Consider the following 19,103-nt stretch of genomic DNA (forward strand, 5'->3'; position numbering starts at 1 on the left):
TATAGCTTTGAGCAGAAATTCTCTCTATATATTTAAGGTGGTGGTGTCTGTTTGAAAAGTTGCTATCCATTGCCGACTCTGACATTTTTGGCTTCACTTGCAATCCATTTTCATATTGTTCATTTTTCTATCTTGTATCCCTACATTTATTTAATTGCTGAAGACACCCCCAAAAGGCTTTGTTTCCTTTACTGCCTAGCATTTTTCGTCTCAGCAACGCTGATTGTTTGTTTGAAACGCAAGGCCTCCCAGGGAAACATCTCTGCCCTTCCGACTTTGATTGGATAATGAATGGGGAGAAGAGACATAAATTAACAATGCATTCTCCCACAAACTTTTAATTTGTTGATTCCAAATCCACCTATGAATTTTATAATTGCCGCTGCCGTCCCTTATTAATTTGCTGTTATATCTCTTTCTGTTTGGAAACTAGACTTTGTCATCTGGCAGGTGATCCCCTTTCTACAATCTTCCTCTTTTATCAATGCTGCATAGCGGTCTGTGTTTCTCAAAACTTTCCTATGCTGTGCATTCTTATTTGTAACGATTTATTCAGTCTCCTGTTCTAAGTCATTATTTCCCAGGACCTCAAAACTGGACCCCATGATTGTCCATTTCCTTTTGCAATCTTAAAACAACAGTTGAGGGAAAAATACTTTCCGGAGCACTATTATAAGCCTTGGTCCTTCACTTTAGTTTCTTAATGTCAAGGACGTGGGTGTTGTCTTCTCACTCCCCTATCTGGTTCAGTTGAAGAATAGCTGTCTACCTCCCGTTGTATATCGAGGAAAAGCAGTTTGCCCGTTACCTCAAAATGTTTTGCAGCAATTAAAAGGAAGAAAAGCGAAATCCTGTTATTATTTCAGAGCAAAGTGCAACATCAAATCTAAAATGAAAATGCCCTTTCTGGTGAAGTGTTGCCTCGATTAGTTGCGGGGCGGGGTGAGTGACCGGAAGACGGAGAATTTCCATTCACAATATTGTCGGGAGTCGGTAGGAACTAGAGCGCCGCTCTCAGGAGCAGTAGTTACGGAGTCAGCTAATTTCTCTTCTTCGAATCGGTCCTGACTGCTCTCCGATTAAGCGGCACTGACATATTTTGACATGTTTAGTCGTAACTCGAAAAAGCGAAACTCAAGCAGATGGGTGAGTATGTTGGATCGAGCTGGGTTGTATGTATTCGGGTGATCACCTTGCGCGTTGGTGTATTGCAGGGGCACCATGAAGCCGCCGCCGCCGCCCCCCCCCCCCCATCGTGAACATGACCGGGACAGAAATACCCCGCAAAGGTTAAGAAACCGTCCGGTTACAGCACGAAGTCATCGCTGCTGCGATCGATCGCCTTTTTTTTCTCGGAAAAGGCCCGCAAGTGGGATTTGAGAAGCACGAAATAATATTGGGCTGCAGAAAGAGAGCGGCTATTCAAACCTGCTGCTCTACCTTTCCCTTCTGTTTGCGCTAGCAAGTTTTTTGACGCCGTGGTATCAACCTTTCATGTACTCACCTTTCACTGGTCTGCCTTTGTTTTGTGTATTGGGTTAATGGGCATGAAATGTGAGTCTAGTTCTAAGAACCGGCAGTTGCTTAGGGAGTAGTACAGTATGTCAATCAGATTCGGCTGTCGGAGACTGCTTCAGTTGTGGATTGGAACGATCCCATTAAGATGTCTGGGAAGCGGAAAAAGATCCCATTGCGTGCACAGTACGTGCAAATTGTATTTTTGAGATGTAATTACATTATAGTTACATTGTTTGCACTCTTGCTGTGAGCTTTGCAAAAGGATTTCTTTATAAACATACTGTCACTTCATTTATGCCATGTTGAATGTTGAAGTCGGAATTTTTAATATTAAAGGCTCTGTTGCATGTTGGAAAACTGGTGATTTTTTTCGCAAAAAATAAAAGTTTATGTTAGCTGTTTAGAAGTAAAACCTTGTTTCAATCTATGACGATCCGATCTTGCCATGAGTGATAAAATCCATTTTCTTTTCAAGTCATTTGCGTTCATTAATCTAATTAGCCTTTCAAGATGGAGTCTTTGAAGTCAATGTGTATCAAAAGTGAGGGGAAAAAAGTTTAAATAATCCGAATTTATCGGGAACACAGACATTGAAATTCAAGACGATAATATGCGGAACCCCAGCAGTGAAGCGAACCTGTACTTCAATTTTGGCTAAATGCAATTATATCATAATTAAGGCAGTTATATCCCATTACTAAAGAACAGATATACCTATCCAGACGGACGGTAAGAGCAATTGAGTTACGTCTTTGAAAAAATAATTAGTACGTTTAGTTTATTTCTCGCCTAAATATCTTGCTTTGGCAGACAAAATGAGTAATATATTTTGTCTCTTATTTCATTCTCTCCAAATTAATCCGTCCAGCCAAGTGGATCTTTTTTGTTTGCTTTGGAGTCTGAATAGGTGTAGTTGACATACTTACACTGTATGGTGAAAATCTTAGATATGAATGACATGTATTGAACAGCTAAGATTGATCTCATTCGAACTTTTATGATTGGTTGGTAGATTTCGATGTCATTATATACATATTTTTAAATAATCCTATCCCATTTAAAATTAGTTCGGCATTTGTTGTGTTTCCCTGATTTTTATTCCCACTTCTCAGGAATGTTCCCCTTTATGGGGGCAGGGCTAAGGAATTTTGGAAAGGATATATTCCTAGATCCCACTGTTACCATTTAGTTAGGGACTGTTAACATTTAAAGAGAAAGCTAAACATCTCGCTCTAATCCAGTAGAACTAAACCAGAGATCATAATTCTTAAACGAAGCACAGACTTTATTTTATATAGAACAAATTAAACAAAGTGAATGTGATCAAGGTTAACAGTGTAACCTATCACCAAATTTTCCTTTCTAAATTTCCCTCTTGTGCTTCCCTTATTCCATTTTCTGTTTTCAGGTCGGGTCTGCCTCCAAAAAGGCAGATTCGAAAGCACAGATTCCATCACCGCGTGGCCCCAACCACGTGTAATCAACCCCAAACTTGCTTTAATTGCATTTACCTGCATTTTATAATTCAAAAAACTAAAGGCTATATACGAAAGTACATGAACAAAGCACTAAAGGGGCGCAGAGGAGATTCACCAGGATGTTGCCTGGGATGGAACATTTGAGCTGTAAGGAGAGACTGGATAGGCTTGAATTGTTTTCTTTAGAGACGAGATGTATAAGATTCTGAGGGGTATGGACAGGGTGAACAGCAGCAGCTGTTCCCCCTTTTAGGGGTCAATCATGAAGGGGCATAGTATTAGAGTGAGTGGCAGGAGATTGAGGGGATTTGAGAGAAATAAAATTCAGTCAGAGGGTGCTGAGAATCTGGAATGCACTGCCTGAGAAGATTGTGGAGGCCAGAAACCTCGCAATCTTTAAAAATGTATTTGGATGAGCACTTAAAATATCATTACATTCAAGGATATGGGATTAGCACGACTTTACTGGTAGTTATTGTCGGTGCAGACTTGATGGTTGAAGGGCTTTTTCTACACCGTATGACTCTATGACTATGAATGAGATATATTTGCAATACCATCAGCATGGTAAGGATATTTGTTCGCCTCCAGTCAATTTTTGGTTTAAGAAAGAACGTGAATTTATCATAGAATGGTTACAGCACAGAAGGAAGCCATTTGGCCCATCTGCAAGAGCAAATTGGTTAATTTAACCCCCTCATCATGTCTCTCTAGAATCATAGAAAAGTTAACGTACAGAAAGAGGCCATTCATCCCATTTATGTTCTGTGTTTTGTGGATAAACTGTTCTGTGTTTTGTGTTCTGTGCCAGCCAAATGAGAAAATACAGGCCACTCATTCTAATGCCACCTTCTGTTACCTGGCCCATAGCCTTGCAGTTTACAGCACTTCAGGTCTAGATCCAGGTACCTTGTACCAAATGAGTTGAGGGTTTCTACTTTTTCCAGCAAACCAAGCAGTGAGTTTCAGACACATACACCATCCTCTGGGTGAAGAAATTCTTCCTAATTTCCCTCTAATTCTTTTACGAATCATTTTAAATCTGTGCCATCTGATAAATGACCACTCCTCCAGGGAAAACAGAATTTTCCTGTCTATTCTATCGAGGCTTCTCATAATCTTGTACATCTCTGTTACGTCACCTCCTCAATCTCCTTTGTTCTAAGGAAAACATCCCTAGCCAATTCAATCTTTCCTCATTGCTGTAATTTTCAAGCCCTGGCAACATTCTTGCAAATCTCCTCTGTGCTCTTTCTAGAGCAATTATTTGCTTCCTGTAACATGGCGGCAGGAACTGTATGCAAAATTCCAGCTGTGGTCTAACCAGCATTTTATACAGTTCCAGCATTACATCCCTGTTTTTGTATTCTTTTTCAATAAAGGAAAGCATTCTGTTTGCTTTCCTAATTACCTTATCCACCTGTCCACCACCAAACTTGTGGACATTCACTCCAAGGTCTCTCACTTCCTTTATCCCTTTCAATATCCTCCCATTTATTGAGTATTCCCTAGCTTTGTTTGCCCATCCCAAATACAGTATCTCTCACTTCTCTGGATTGAATTCCACTTGCCACTTTTCCGCCCACTCAACCAAACCATTGATATAATTCTGGAGCTGACAGCTGTCCTCTTCACCATCAACTGCACTGTCAATTTTTGTGTCATCTGCAAATTTCCCAATCATGCCTCCCAAGTCCAAATCATTAATATGCCATGAACAGCAAGGGACCCAACACTGAGCCCTGTGGAACACCACTAGAAACCACTTTCCATTTGTAAAACCATCCATCAACCATTAATTATCCTTTGTTTCCTGTCACTGAAGCAATTTTAGATCAACTCATCACATTCCCCTGTATTCCATGGGCTTTTACTTTTTTGACCAGTCTGCCAAGTGGGACCTTGTCAAATGTCTTACTAAATTTCATGAACTACCTTCATCAATCCTCCATGTTACTGCCTCAGATAAATGCTTAAGTTAGTAAGACACGACCTTCCCATAACAAAACCATGCTGACTATCCCTGATAATCCATGCCTTTTCTAAGTGACAGTTTATCCCCAAAATTGATTCTATTAATTTGCCCACCACCAAAGTCAGACTGACCAATCTATAATTAATTAGCTTATCCTTTGCATCATTTTTAAAATAATGATACAAGTTTGCAGACCTCCAGTCCTCTGGTACCTCGCCTGTATCTGGTGAGGATTAGAAAATGATCCTTGGAGCATCTGCTATTTCCTCCCTGTCTTCCTTCTTCAGCTTGGGGATGCAGTAATTTATTCACCTTCAAGATAACAGTTCCTCCAGTATTACTTCTCTCATTATGCTGATTGTATCTAATATTTCACAATCCTCCTCATTAACTAGAATGTCTGTATCATCCTTCTACAGAGACCAAGTACAAGAGCCCCGCCCACATCTTCTGCGTCCATGCATAAGTTACCTTGTGCATTCCTGATGGGCCCTACCCTTTCCTTGGTTATCCTCTTGCTCTTAATGAACTGATAAATCATATTTGGGTTTTCCTTGATTTTTACCTATCAATATCTTTTCATATCCTCTCTTTTTGCTTTCCTAATTTCCTATTTTACTTCATTCCTGCACTTTCTATGCTCCTAGGCTTTCTACAGTATTAAGTTTATGTGACTGTCATAAGCTTACTTTTTCTGCTTTTATCTTATCATGCATGCATGCTTCTGGATAACCAGGGGGCTCTATACTTGGCAGTACCACTCCTTTCCTTTGTGAGGACATGTATACACTGTGCCCATAGAATCTCGCTTTTGAATGCCTCCCACTGATTTTCCTTCAAGTATTTGTATTCAGTTCACTTCCACCAGATCACTTATCAACTTTGTAAAATTTATCTTCCCCTATTCTTTTACTCCTGTTCTGTCTTAGTCCTCTTCCATCATAATGCTAAATCGAACTGTATTGTGGTCACTATCTCTAAAATGGGCACCCATTGCTACTTCATCCACTTGCCCTGCTTAATTTTCTAAGACTAAATTTACACTTGTGCTCCCTCTCATTGGGCTGGCTATGTGCTGGCTAAAAATGTTCTCTTGAACGTAGTTCAAGAATTTTGTGCCCTCTGTACCTTGCACCCTGTTCGAATAGCAGTTGTCATTAGGGTAGTTGAAGTCCTGAACTATTTTTGCCCTCCTATTTTTGCAGTCAGAAATTTGTCTATATATCTGCTCTTCTATCTCCCTATTTGGGGTCTACAGTACACTTCTAGCAGTGTGGCTGCCCCTTTTATTTCTGAGCTCAACCCATATGGCCTCATTTGGTGATTCATTTAGTGTATCAGCCCTCCTCACAGCTGTGATTGATTCCTTGACTCGACACCCTCAGCTGTTTTTATCCCCCTCTCTATCCTCCTGAAAACTCCAAATCTAGTGATGTTGAGCTGCCATTTATTTCCTCTTTAAGCCAAGTTTCTGTGATAACATTGTTATCACATTGTCATGTGCCTGTGCTCTCAGCTCATCACATTCATTTGCTCTACTCCTTGCATTTACATATATAACTGGTATATTTTTTAAACTTTTGCTGCTTCTGTCTTTCAGAGTCGCTTACTAATTTTCTCAATCACATTCCTTGCGCTGAATTTTTCCTATCTGTATCTGGTCTCAGGCTCCCATCCCTCTACCAATCTGGTTTAAACTCTCCCCAACAGTACTAGCAAACCTCCCTATGACAGAGTCCGGCTGGCACAGATCCCACCTTCTCCAGAACCAGTCTCGATGCCTCAGAATCAGAAACCTGAGGTCCACCCTCCTACACCAGCTTTCCAAGCACATATTCTATCGCTCAATTCTCCTATTTCTGTGCTCACTACACATGGGACTGAAATAAACCTGTAACTATTGGTTTAGAGATCCTCTTTTCAAACTTCTTCCTTGCTCCCCAAAATCTGCTTACAGGATCCCATCTCCTTTCTTGCCTAAATCATTGGTATCAATGCAGACCATGACTTTTGGCTGTTTGCCCTCCCCTAGATATCTGGCAACTGCTCCATGACATCCATGACCCTGACACTAGGGAGGCAATATACCATCCTGGAATCATGTCTACCGCTACAGAAATTCCTGTTTGTTCCCCTAACTAACAAATTCCCTATCACCATTGTTCTTCTTTTCTTCCCAGTGACGCCTGCACTACCTGCCTGGTTCTCTTGGTCTGCTTGGCAGTCACCCATTCCCTTTTTCCTCCATGCTCCTAAACTGCAGTTTGACCACCTCTCTGAACATGCAGTTCACATGGCTCTCAGTCTCCCAGATGTGCCACAGTAATTCCCAGCTGCACTTGAACTCCGAAATCCGAAGATCAAATGTTTTTGCAGCTGCAAGTAGCTCAACAATTTTTATCTCTTTAGTTATTGTCCAATTCCTTTTTGAAAGACGCAATCGAATGTACATCTCCTACACTCTCAATCAAATCTGCATCTTCCACACTGTCATTCCCGATCGTAACCACTCACTGCATAAAATAAAAATATTTTTCTCATGTCGCCTTTAGCTCTTTTGCCATTCATCTTAATTGGTGTTCTCTGGTTCTTGCATCTTCTGCAAATGGAACTGTTTCTTTCTTCTCTGTTTAGGACCCTCATGATTTTACATAACTCAATCAAAGCTACAGCTTCTCCAATCTGTTCAATTAACTGAACTTCAAATTCTTGGAACCATTCCTTTAAGTCTTTTCTGTGTCTTTTCTAAAGTCTTCTCATACTTTTATTAATGCTTTCCCAGGACTAGGGGTTAAACTGATTTGCCTATATTTGCTGGAACTATCTTTGCACTTTTTTGAATAAAGGTGTAACCCTTACAATCTTTCGGTCCTTTGGCACCACCCCTATATCTAAGGAGGATTGGTTTGGAAGATTATATGACCAGTGCCTCTGCATGGCCTCCCCTACTTCTTTCGCTATCCTTGATAAATCTGACCTGGTCATTGTGACTTATCAACTTCAAGTACAGCCAGTCTTTTAATATCATGCCCTTATCAATTTTAGCCCATCCACTGTCTCAATTACCTGCTCTTTCACAATGACTTTAGCAGCATCATTTTCCTTAGTAAAAACAAATGCAAAATTCTTATTTAGTACCCAAGCTATGTTCTCTATCCCCATGTATAGATCTATTTTTTAATCCCTACCCCACCTCTTACTACCTTTTTATAATTTATATGCCTATAGAAGATGTTTGGGATTCCATGTTTTATTAGCTGCCAATCTCTTCCCATACTCTCCCTTTGCCTCTCATATTTCATCTTCACTTCCTCACTGAACTTCATACATTCAGCCTAATCCTCACTTGTATTTATCGACCTGATGAGCGTCATATACACACATGCTTTCTTCTTCATCTTACTCTATCTCTTTTGTCATCCACTTGCTTGCCTGCTTACTTCTGTTATGGGAATGTACCTTGACTGTACCTGCACAATCTCCTCTTTATAGGCAGTTCATTGTTTTGTTATGGTTTTGCTTGCCAATCTTTGATTCTGACTTACCTGGGCCAGATTTGTTCTTGCTCTTTTTTGAAATTGGCCCTCTTCCATCTAAGTATTTTTATTCTAGTCCTCTTCCATAGCTAATATATACCTTATGGTACAATGGCACTGTTCTATAAATGTTTCTCGAATGGCATTTGACCCAGCTCATTCACTAGAACCAGATCTGGCACAGAAACATGCTGATCAAGAAAATTCTTCTGAACATTTTAAAAAACTCTTCCCCTCTGCTCTTCATAGTATTACTACCCCAGTTTATATTAGGATAATTAAAGTTCCCCGTCATCACTATTCTATAATATTTGTGCCTCTTCTGTAATTTCCCTGTAAATTTGCTCCTTTTTTCCCACTAGTTTGTGCCTATAGATTACATATAAAGTACCTTATGTGTAACACTTTTTGCAACCTCAGGATGTTTCAAAGCACTTTGCAGCCAATCAAGTAATTTTGAAGTGCTGTCACTTTGTGCTATAGATTATAGAATTCCAACAGTTCAGAAGGAGGCCATTCGGTCCATTGAGTCAGCACCGACTTGCTGATAGAGCATCCTACCCTGGCTTTATCCCGATAATCCCCCTAACCTACACATCTTGGGACACTAGTGGACAATTTAGCATGGCCAGTCCACCTAATCTGCACATCTTTGGACTGTGGGAGGAAACCGGAGCACCCGAAAGAAATCCACCCAGACAAGGGAAGAACGCACAAACTCTCACGCAGACTATCACCCAAGGCCGGAATTGAACTTGGGGGTCCCTGGCACTGAGGCAGCACTGCCAACCAATGTCCTGACCACATGGGGATTATGGAACTAAACTGCAAATGGCATTTCACGCAATTAAGGGGACTTCCTTGTTGTTGAAAGTTTCTTTTAATATTTTTTGTTTTTAGTCTTCTATTTTTTTAATATATTGGAAAACTTCTCACAAGCTATATTATGACATTGTACTTTACAGCTCTCTGCAGTGGATGACCCAGAGAAAGGGCAACCCTGTAATGTATGTGGAGACCAGTGTCCTGGGTTAACATTACATAATTGGAGGTATTAACATTTTTGGTCCCTTTGACCATTATTTATAAATAAGTAGCTCATTTGTTATATTTGCATAATAATTTATCTGTTGTCTTTTATAATACAATTCTAATGTTGATTTTTAAGAACAAATGAAGATGGTATGAACTAAAATCATCTTTAAAAAATGAATACTTCTAATTTTTCACTTTTTTCCAACCTTGAATACATTCATTAAAGTGCATCAATGCCACTCTATACTGGAGCTAAATTTGTGAGGAAATAACTTGGGTGTTCTGTTTAGTGAGCTACAGGAGCTGTATATAGATGGTTTGCTCTTTGATTACAAGCCAATTTGTGCATAATAATTTTACTCTGCCACAATAATAATGAAAAAAAAATCAAAATTTTAGTTGCATTTTTATCATAGTTTTCAACTTTTTCCTAAAAGTTGTGAATTCTCAATGATACAGTGGGTAGTTCCTATTCATTCTTTGACACTTTGGCATTTGTGTTGTTTAAGGAAGTTGTATCTTAAGAGCTAATATTGTATATTTGTATTGAGGCTTGTTCTGTATTGTATCACTTCAGTCGTAATGCACAGTAATCAGATACCTGGTAAATGTGCATGGATTACTTTGTATGATCTAGATAAAACATGGAGATAAGAGTGAATAGACAGCCTAACTCTAGTTGCCATAGCTATTAGAGGAACGACATGCCCTCCTTTACACAAAGGGAAACATAAAAACAAAAAATAATGCTTTAATGCATTCTACATTTGTGAAGGAATTATGAACAAGGTTTTAAGTCAGAGGCCAATACATATATGTTTGCTCTACTCTGAGTAAAATTTCATTATTAAAGATATTTATACCCTGTGTATTTTGGTGTACCTTTTGAGAATCTATTTACTTTCTGCATGTTGGAGGTTGAGAAATGGTTACTGGATTTTAATGGATAACTTTCATAGGGCAAAGAGCAATGCAATGCTACACTCGTCAGCATTATTGACAATAGACGTTCCTCCGATGCCTAGGTGAAACAAATTGTTTATTCATAATTTCTTCTCCTCCATGACTCATAGTATTTCATTAGAAATTGTGTACTCATCTGAAAATTATTTTTGAATATTTGCTCCTTCATCCCAACACTTGCCTCTGGTACATAACTCTTCTGTAAATCCTTCAAGCATTTAAAATTAATCTTCCAATGATCATTTTATAAAGTTCTAATTTATGCACAAAATAGTGCAAGCAAAATGTTGGGTTTGTTTTATGGTTCAGTTTTGTGATGATCTTCTAAAGGTCCAATTAAAAAGTATTACCAGCAACAAACTTCTGTTTACTTTTTTATTTCTGCTTTATTTTAAACCTTTAGAGAAGCCCTGGAAAGGCAATGTAATGTTTCTATTTATAAGTTATACCATAAATTTAGAGTATAGTAAATGTATGCTACAGAAAAGATTTGGATCATGATAAATGTTGAACTGTGCTGCGTTATGAAAAACCGATGAAAAATGTACAATTCAGGAAAGCAGTTGAAAGAGTAATGCTTTTTCCTTGTTGAAAGATAGTTGGCTTTTTAAAGACTTGGAGAGGCTAGTCAGGTCAGTGAACTGGTTAAAAATGTAGACTATTGTACTGATTTAGTGTAGTACTAATGAATTAACCTCCATACTGCACTTTTTCATTTAATATATTTAGACAATATTGGTGAAATATTGAAAAGCTTACAATGGCAATACTCTTTGCTACCATAAGAGCAAAACAAGAAGTGTCAGATACTTATAAACCTCTACTCTGATTTTAAAATCTGACCTAATAACTTGCTACAAATCAAGTATGAATTCTTTTTTAAAAAAACTATAAACATTTGTGTCCATTGATAATCATAAAAATGTAACACTGGGAGGAAAGCTGTATATGATTAAACCATTTTCCAACTAATAGAAAGTTATGTCAATCCTACTCCAAAGTCGTTCACCAAAAGCTATACAAATACAGCTTAAAATCAAGTTAATATCACATTTATGCCTTTAGATTGCTGAGAAGTCTCTGGCCTTTGCATGATTGCATGGATGAAACTAGGATACAGCTTGTAGGAAATTGTTCAATATCTGTCATCAGAAGATTGTACAACATTGAAATTCTCCATGTGAGGAATCCTAGTCTGATATGGATCCCCATTACTGACAAACATGATTGAATAATATTGGTGTCATTTTGAAAATAACTACTATGTATTTTTCATGGTACTGGCATTGGATATTATGATGGAGAGTTGTGCTCATGTTTAATGTGACTCATTACAACTAGTTCTGGCATTAAAAAGTTGCTATTTGATCTGCATTCTTTGATAATTAGGAATTAATCTAAATATTTGTTTATAACTGGCTTGATTGTATGTCTAAAAGCATTAGCTTTCTTTTAAACTGTGTGGTCTATTGCATACTAGAACATAAGGACAGATTATTCAAACATTAATATTTATGTTGGAATTTGAAGAAAATATACGAGTTATTATCTGAATATTATTTAAATGGGACATTATGCAAGTTTGTTTTATATCCCCATTGTGAAGATTTAACACATGCTTCTGTATCCCTTTTCTCTCTGATGCAGTGTGTCATATAATGTCATTCATTTGGAACATACCAAGTTGTTTTTTAAAAAAATCTTAAATGGCATGCTTGCCAAAGATGCAAGATGCTGTGGTCTACACTTGTGACTGTCAGGGTGCCAATAGAAGATTGCGTAGCCTACATGAACAGAAGCAGTTACTATTTCCTGAATGTTCAACCAGTATGTGACCAGAGGCATAAGAATCTGTTGAAATATCCTGACAGTTACTTGTGCATAAATAATGAGGAAATTGTGCAACAAGTTTGTTTTGCAAATTCAAGGCAACTCGTTAGATGCCTTCTCAACAATTAAGGGTTACCCTCCAACTCTGGATCCTCATAGTCATGCTGAGGAACATATAGGACCAGAAGTAAACCATTTGTCCCCTCCAGCCTTCTCTGCCTTTCAATAAGATCATGGTTAATTGTGACGTTAATTCCACTTTCTGCAGGTCCCCATAACTTTGACTCCTTTATAGATCAAAAATCTGTCCGACTCAGCAGAGGATTTATTATAAGGCTGAACTCAACCTTAAATATAGTCAATCCTCTGCTCTCTGGGGCAGAGAATTTCAAAGATTAACGACCCTCTGAGAAGAAATTCCTTTTGTTCTCAGTCTTAAATGGAACCTCTTGTTTTGAAACTGTGCCTCCTACTCTAGATACCTCCATAAGGGGAAACATCCTTAGGTGTCACTCCTGAAAAGTCCCCACAGAAGCTTATTTTAACAAGATTAGCTCTCATTTTTCCAAACTCCAATGGATACAGACCCAACTTGCACAATCTTTGCTCATAAGACAATCCCTTCAACCCAGGAATCAGTCCAGTGAACTTTCCTGAACTGCTTCCAATGCAAGTCTATCCCTCCTTAAATAAAAAGACCAAACTGCAGTATTCCATGTGTGATCCCAGCAATGCCATGTAACGTTGTAGCAAAATGTCCCTATTTTTACACTCTTTCTTTCTACTTGCAATAAAGGCCATTTGTCTTCCTAATTATTTGCTGTATCTGCATGCTAACTGTTATTCATGTCCAAGGACACCCAGATCCTTCTGAATCTCAGCGTTCTGCCGTCTCTCTTCATTTAAATAACATTTGGCTCTTCCATACTTCCCATCAGAGTAGACAACCTCACATTCTCCCACATTATATTCCATCTGCCACATCTTTGCCCATTCACTTAACTGTGTCCTCACAACTTGCTTTTCTATCTATCTTTTATATTGTGAGAAAATGTGGCACATGATGGCACAGTGGTTAGCACTGCTGCCTCAGCGCTAGGGGCCCAGGTTCAATTCCATCCTTGGGTGACTGTCTGTGTGGAGTTTGCACGTTTTCCCTTTGTTTGCGTGGGTTTCTTCCGGGTGCTCTGGTTTTCTCCTATAGTCCAGAGATGTGCAGGTTAAGTGGATTGGCCACGCTATATTGCCCCTTAGTGTCCATGTGTTGGTCGGTGGATTAGTCATGGTAAATGTGCAGGGTTATGGGGATAAGGCAAGGATGGGCCTTATCGGAGAGTCGATGTAGACTCGTTGGACCAAAGGCGGCCTCCTGCACAGTCAGGATTCTATGATTCTGATACATTTGATCGCTTCATCCAATTCATTAATATAAAATGTAAATAGTTGAAGACCAGCACTCATCCTTATGGCACTCCAATAGTTGTAGTTTGCCAACTTGTAAATCTTTTACTCATTTATCCTGAATCTGTCTCATTTTTTAGGCCTTGCTAACCTTTTGCCTCCAACACAATGAGTTCTTGTGTCGTAACCTTTTAAGTGATCTTCTGGAAATTCAAATACAGTACACCCCACTGGTTCTCCTTTATTCAACCTGTTTATTATCTGTTCAAAGAACTCAAATAAATTTGGCAAAAACAACTTCCCTTTCATACAATTAAGAGTCAACATGTTTTTATTATCGTTTTTTAAAGGTCCATTATTTCCTTAATAACGGCCCGTAACGTCCAGGTTCCCCAGCATTGGATTTGGAGGGTACCCCAAAGATCCGCTGGAGAATCCCTTTCAGAAGTCCCCAGCTAACCTCCTCTGGACAATTGGACTGTGCTGGAGCTATCTAACAAAGTGATTTAAAACGTTAGCTTCGGATGGTTTTGCCAGTTGCACACCAATAGTTACTCTGAAGGAGTTGAAGAAATAAAACTACTTCTAACATCAACGTAACTATTTTAAACACCCAGATCGAGCCCCACACATAACACCCCTCGCACCTGGTAATCTCCCTCCAACCGCCAAGCTGTAAGCCCGGCCCCCTGACCGTTTGGACCAACCCCACCCCGACCAACTGGATCACATCCCCCACCCCGATTGATTGGATCCCACTGCAACTGACTGTACACTATCTTCTCTCCCCCCAACTGACCCCATAAAGTGGCACTTTAATTCCATTTGTGCCACTTACTGAAATGTCATTCTGTTTCTAACTCCTCCTCTGGTCACCTATGATGCTGACTGCCTTCTTGTTGTAGGGGTCAAATTGTGTTTGTTTTCTGTTTATTTTATAGACTTAACTTTTTGCAGTACATATGCTGCCAACATTATATGCCCATCTTGTTCTACTCCTATATGAGTGTAGATGGGAACTCAGTGACTACATGAAAACTAAAAACTGCTAACATGCAAGTAATCTGGTCGCAGTTGTTTCAATAGGAGGCATTATCATTTGTTGTTGATCTTGCATTATTTAACAGGGCAGTAGATAGATTGCCAGCTCTGTTTGAGCACTGATATTTTATGAAGTCTATGGACAGCACATGAACTCCGAGTCATTGATTGTGTCAAGGGGACTACTTAGGAGTGGTGTGTGGAAGACCTTTAATGGGCTATTTTCATCAAGGTAGTCATATTTTTCAGCATTAAATTGGTGATCTGGGGGTTGCAGAGGTGGTACCAATTGCTCCAGCCAGCTGCCCACCACCCTTCTGTACCACTAATGTAGCATAAGACTATGTACAAAAGAATGCTACTTGCCTTGCCCGCTTGCTTCCAGTAGTAGCTGTACTTCACTCACTGTTTAAGTTGGAGGATCACTTTCCTGTAGGTCTTCTGTCATGGCTTTTCAGTTCCTCTTGTCTCATTTTCAAATGCTTCCCTCTTTAAACTGCTACTGGTTTTTAAGCCCTGTAGCAATATGCCATCAATTTCAGGTGGAGCTGCCAAAATATAGACTAATGGACTGACCTTGGGAAATCTGTTATGGTTAGTGGATGGACTGGGGTGCAGTCGCTGTGCACTTCAACAGAGAATTGGAAAATGGAAAAATCATGTTTGTAATATTTCAGTATTAATTTGCGATACCTGCATTGTAGCGCATGTATTTTATATTGTGTATGTATGCAACATACATACTGCTAACTTCAATTCCAAAATTGGAATGAACAGCAACAAAAGCTGCACTAACTAATAGGAACAGATGCATTTGATGTTGTGGATTTGGATAGAGTTGTGTTGCAAATATTCTTCTGGTTTGTATTTCCATATATTTCTCTTGCACCTAAATTGACATTGCTATTAAATTTACCCCTGGAGTGTCTCTTAGGTCATTGAATTTGGTCAGTTTATAGGACCAAATGTTGGTAAGGTTTTTAAACTATGTATATTTTAGTTGAAATTATTCATCTTTCTTTTTGTTCCTTTTTTTGGAACTATATTTTTTACATGAAAGTAAAGTAGCATCAAAACTGCAGAGAAATCCAGGGTCTTCGACTGGAATTCATCAGATATTCATTGTGTGCTTTCAGACATTTCAGTTCTAAAGAAATTGGTTGCTTTTATGTGTACTCTGTCTCAGGTGACCACCATTGTGTCTCAGGTGACCACCATTGATGTGGAGATCCCTTGGGCTGATGTTGGTGTCATATTTACATAAATGATTTACCCAAGGTTTTTTTATAATCTTGATAAATGTTTTCCTGACGCGATGCAAAGTGTTCTTGAAAGAAAGTAGCACTTCTCAATGTCTGGCTGTTGAAACATGATAACATAATTACAGTTAATGCAGTTCTACCTGACACACAATCGGAGAATGGTTATAGCACAGAAGGACACCATTTGGCCCATCATGATTCTATTCTATGAAGTTGGTAGTCCCATTTCACGGCCTTTTCCCCTGCAAATATTGTTTCTTTATTTAATTATTCAACGTCCTTTAGAAAATCACAATTCGATCAATCTCCACTCCTCTCAGGCAATGCATTCAAGAAACTAACTACTTGCTCATTTAAAATGTGTTCACATGTTGCCTTTGTTTCTTTTGCTATACACCTTAAATTAGTGTCCTCTGGTTCTCTCTTTCTGCCAGTGGGAACAGTTTCTTCATATCTACTTGGCACAGAATTGTCATGATTTGTCAATTTTCTTCTCTAAAGTTGTCACATGCTTTCTAAAGTGTGGTATCTAGAATTGGACATGCTACTCCAATTGAGGTCAAACCAGCATTTTATAAGATTCACCATGGGCAGACTTTTATGTTCCCCTGCTGGCATTCCTTCCATCTGACCCCTAGCCTGTCTGCACTTTTACTTGAGGCAGCCTCAGTTATTTAAGGCCTTTAAGTGACCAATTATTGACCACTTAAGGGTTGGTTCCTGCCCAGCATCAATTTTGAGGCTGGCAGGAGAGATTCATGGGTGAGGGAAGATTCCCTGAAGTGCCCCTTTTCACATCGAGCACCCCCCTCCTCAGATGCTAATAAGTGATGTAGACGATGATGTATCACTGACATCAGCAGTTCTCTCTCACGAATGTAGCATACTATACTCAAGAGAGACTTACCTATTCTACAACCGGGGCGGCACGGTAGCACAGTGGTTAGCACTGCTGCTTCACAGTTCCAGGGACCTGGGTTCGATTCCTGGCTTGGGTCACTGTCTGTGTGGAGTTTGCACATTCTCCACGTGTCTGCATGGGTTTCCTCCGGGTGCTCCGGTTTCCTCCCACAGCCCAAAGATGTGTGGGTTAGGTTGATTGGCCATGCTAAAATTGCCCCTTAGTGTCCTGAGGTGCATAGGTTAGAGGGATTAGCAGGTAAATGTGTAGGGATATGGGGGTAGGGCCTGGGTGGGATTATGGTTGGTGAAGACTCGATGGGTCAGATGGCCTCTTTCTGCACTCTTGGATTTCTATGAACCTGTCTTGAGGGGCGGCATGGTGGCACAGTGGTTAGCACTGCTGCTTCACAGCACCAGAGACCCGGGTTCGATTCCTGGCTTGGGTCACTGTGTGGAGTCTGCACGTTCTCCCTGTGTCTGTGTGGGTTTCCTCCAGATGCTCCAGTTTCCTCCCACAGTCCGAAAGACGTGCTGGTTAGGTGCATTGGCCATGCTAAATTCTCCTTCAGTGTACCCGAACAAGAGCCAGAACATGGCAACTAGGGGATTTTCACAGTAGCGGCATTGCAGTGTTAATGGAAGCCTACTTGTGACTAATAAGTTAACTTTAACTTTGTATGTGGTGTTAATAAACCAGTTTAAAGCAAGTACATGAGTAAGACTACAGTGTACTAGGGAAGATGGATCTCATATACCAGAAGCCAGGAACACGCCAAGAGTACATAGAACATGTGGCAATACAAAGAATTGTAGCAGCTGTGAGGAAAGCAATCTAGTCATTAACACAACCACAGCAAGAACATGAAGGAAAATGTGGTAGCAGCTCATGCTTATAACCCTACAGGAGGCAAACTGGAGAGAAGAACGATATCCATACCTAGTGAGCAATCACTGCCACTACCCTGCCGTTTAAATGTCACGAGGGCTCACAGAGAGGCCAAAAGTGGGAGTCAGGGATGAGGCACTTCCTCCATATTGAGCAACATTGGGCCTTCACGTTAAGGAGCAGAAGCACCAAGCCGGTTTGTTTCTTCATGCTGTGGGTTCAATAGCAAATGACATTCTCCGAAGGCAAGTGGGGGAGGAGTTCTCTGCAGACTTCAACACTGTCCTCAAAGCCTACAACACATATTTTTGTCTGCCACAGAACCTCACTTTAGATCAAGTGGCTCAATACACAAGACAGACTAAACTTGGAAATAAACTGAGCTATAATTTGTCGCGACTCCAGGGCTCTGAATTTCTCTGTTAACTGGATAGGTCCACGGGCAGTAGTCCCACATTCAAAAGCCTGTCAAATGGGTGAAAGGACAAAAAACCCGATAGCAAAAATTTAAAGATATTTACGTTGTGGTGCAAAGAAACAACAGATGCCAAAGCTTCCCAGCCGGGCGCAAGGAAAGTCTCCACTGTGGGAAGACTGGACATTTCAAGCACTTCTGCAAATCTAGCAACTTTAATCAAGAAAGAAGGCGAGAATGTTTGAGATATGCTCTAAGAAATTGGAAATCAAAACAGATGAAGCCACACATTTTCTAGAGGAAGTAAATGGTCTTAATCAAGACTACTGGTCAGTTACTGTGCAAGTTAAAGGTTTTGATACCAACTTTAGAATTGATAACAGAACTGGCGTTTAACATACTGACTGATTATATAGATTGGCTTCAGCCAATAACCATTCACCCATCTGACACACATCTTTCAATAAAAGGCAGGATAATTGCTCCTCTTGGAGCAACAGACCATTGATTCTCTAAGTTGCTCACAATCAACGCACATCTTTATTGGGTGCTACTGGGAATTCGGGAAGAAACAGATGACTAGCTTTTCATCAACTCCATATCTTTCATGAACAATCTTTGACATTTATGTAAAACCAGTGGATTTTCAGCCTTCATAGAAACATAGAAGATAGGAGGAGGCCATTTGGCCCTTCAAGCCTGCTCCCGCCATTCATTACGATCATGGCTGATCATCCAACTCAATAGCCTTATCCTGCTTTTTCTCCATAATCTTTGATCCCATTCGCCCCAAGTGCTATATCCAGCCGCCTCTTGAATACATTCAATGTTTTGGCATTAACTACTTCCTGTGGTAATGA

The 19,103-nt window shown here is 39.8% G+C and overlaps 1 protein-coding gene across 1 annotated transcript in view; it reads left to right on the top strand.

Moving 5' to 3' along the window:
- Positions 1-1,007: 1,007 nt before the first annotated feature.
- The window catches only part of prickle2b (prickle homolog 2b), a 244,455-nt gene continuing 226,359 nt past the window's right edge, over positions 1,008-19,103 (top strand). Inside the window, exons 1-2 of the mRNA XM_078209502.1 lie at positions 1,008-1,146; positions 9,473-9,558. Of these exons, the coding sequence (XP_078065628.1) occupies positions 1,105-1,146; positions 9,473-9,558 (128 nt within the window). The 5' untranslated portion in view covers positions 1,008-1,104. The remainder of the gene's footprint in view (positions 1,147-9,472; positions 9,559-19,103) is intronic.

The sequence above is a fragment of the Mustelus asterias genome, chromosome 3, assembly GCF_964213995.1.
Source record: "Mustelus asterias chromosome 3, sMusAst1.hap1.1, whole genome shotgun sequence".
NCBI lineage: Eukaryota > Metazoa > Chordata > Chondrichthyes > Carcharhiniformes > Triakidae > Mustelus > Mustelus asterias.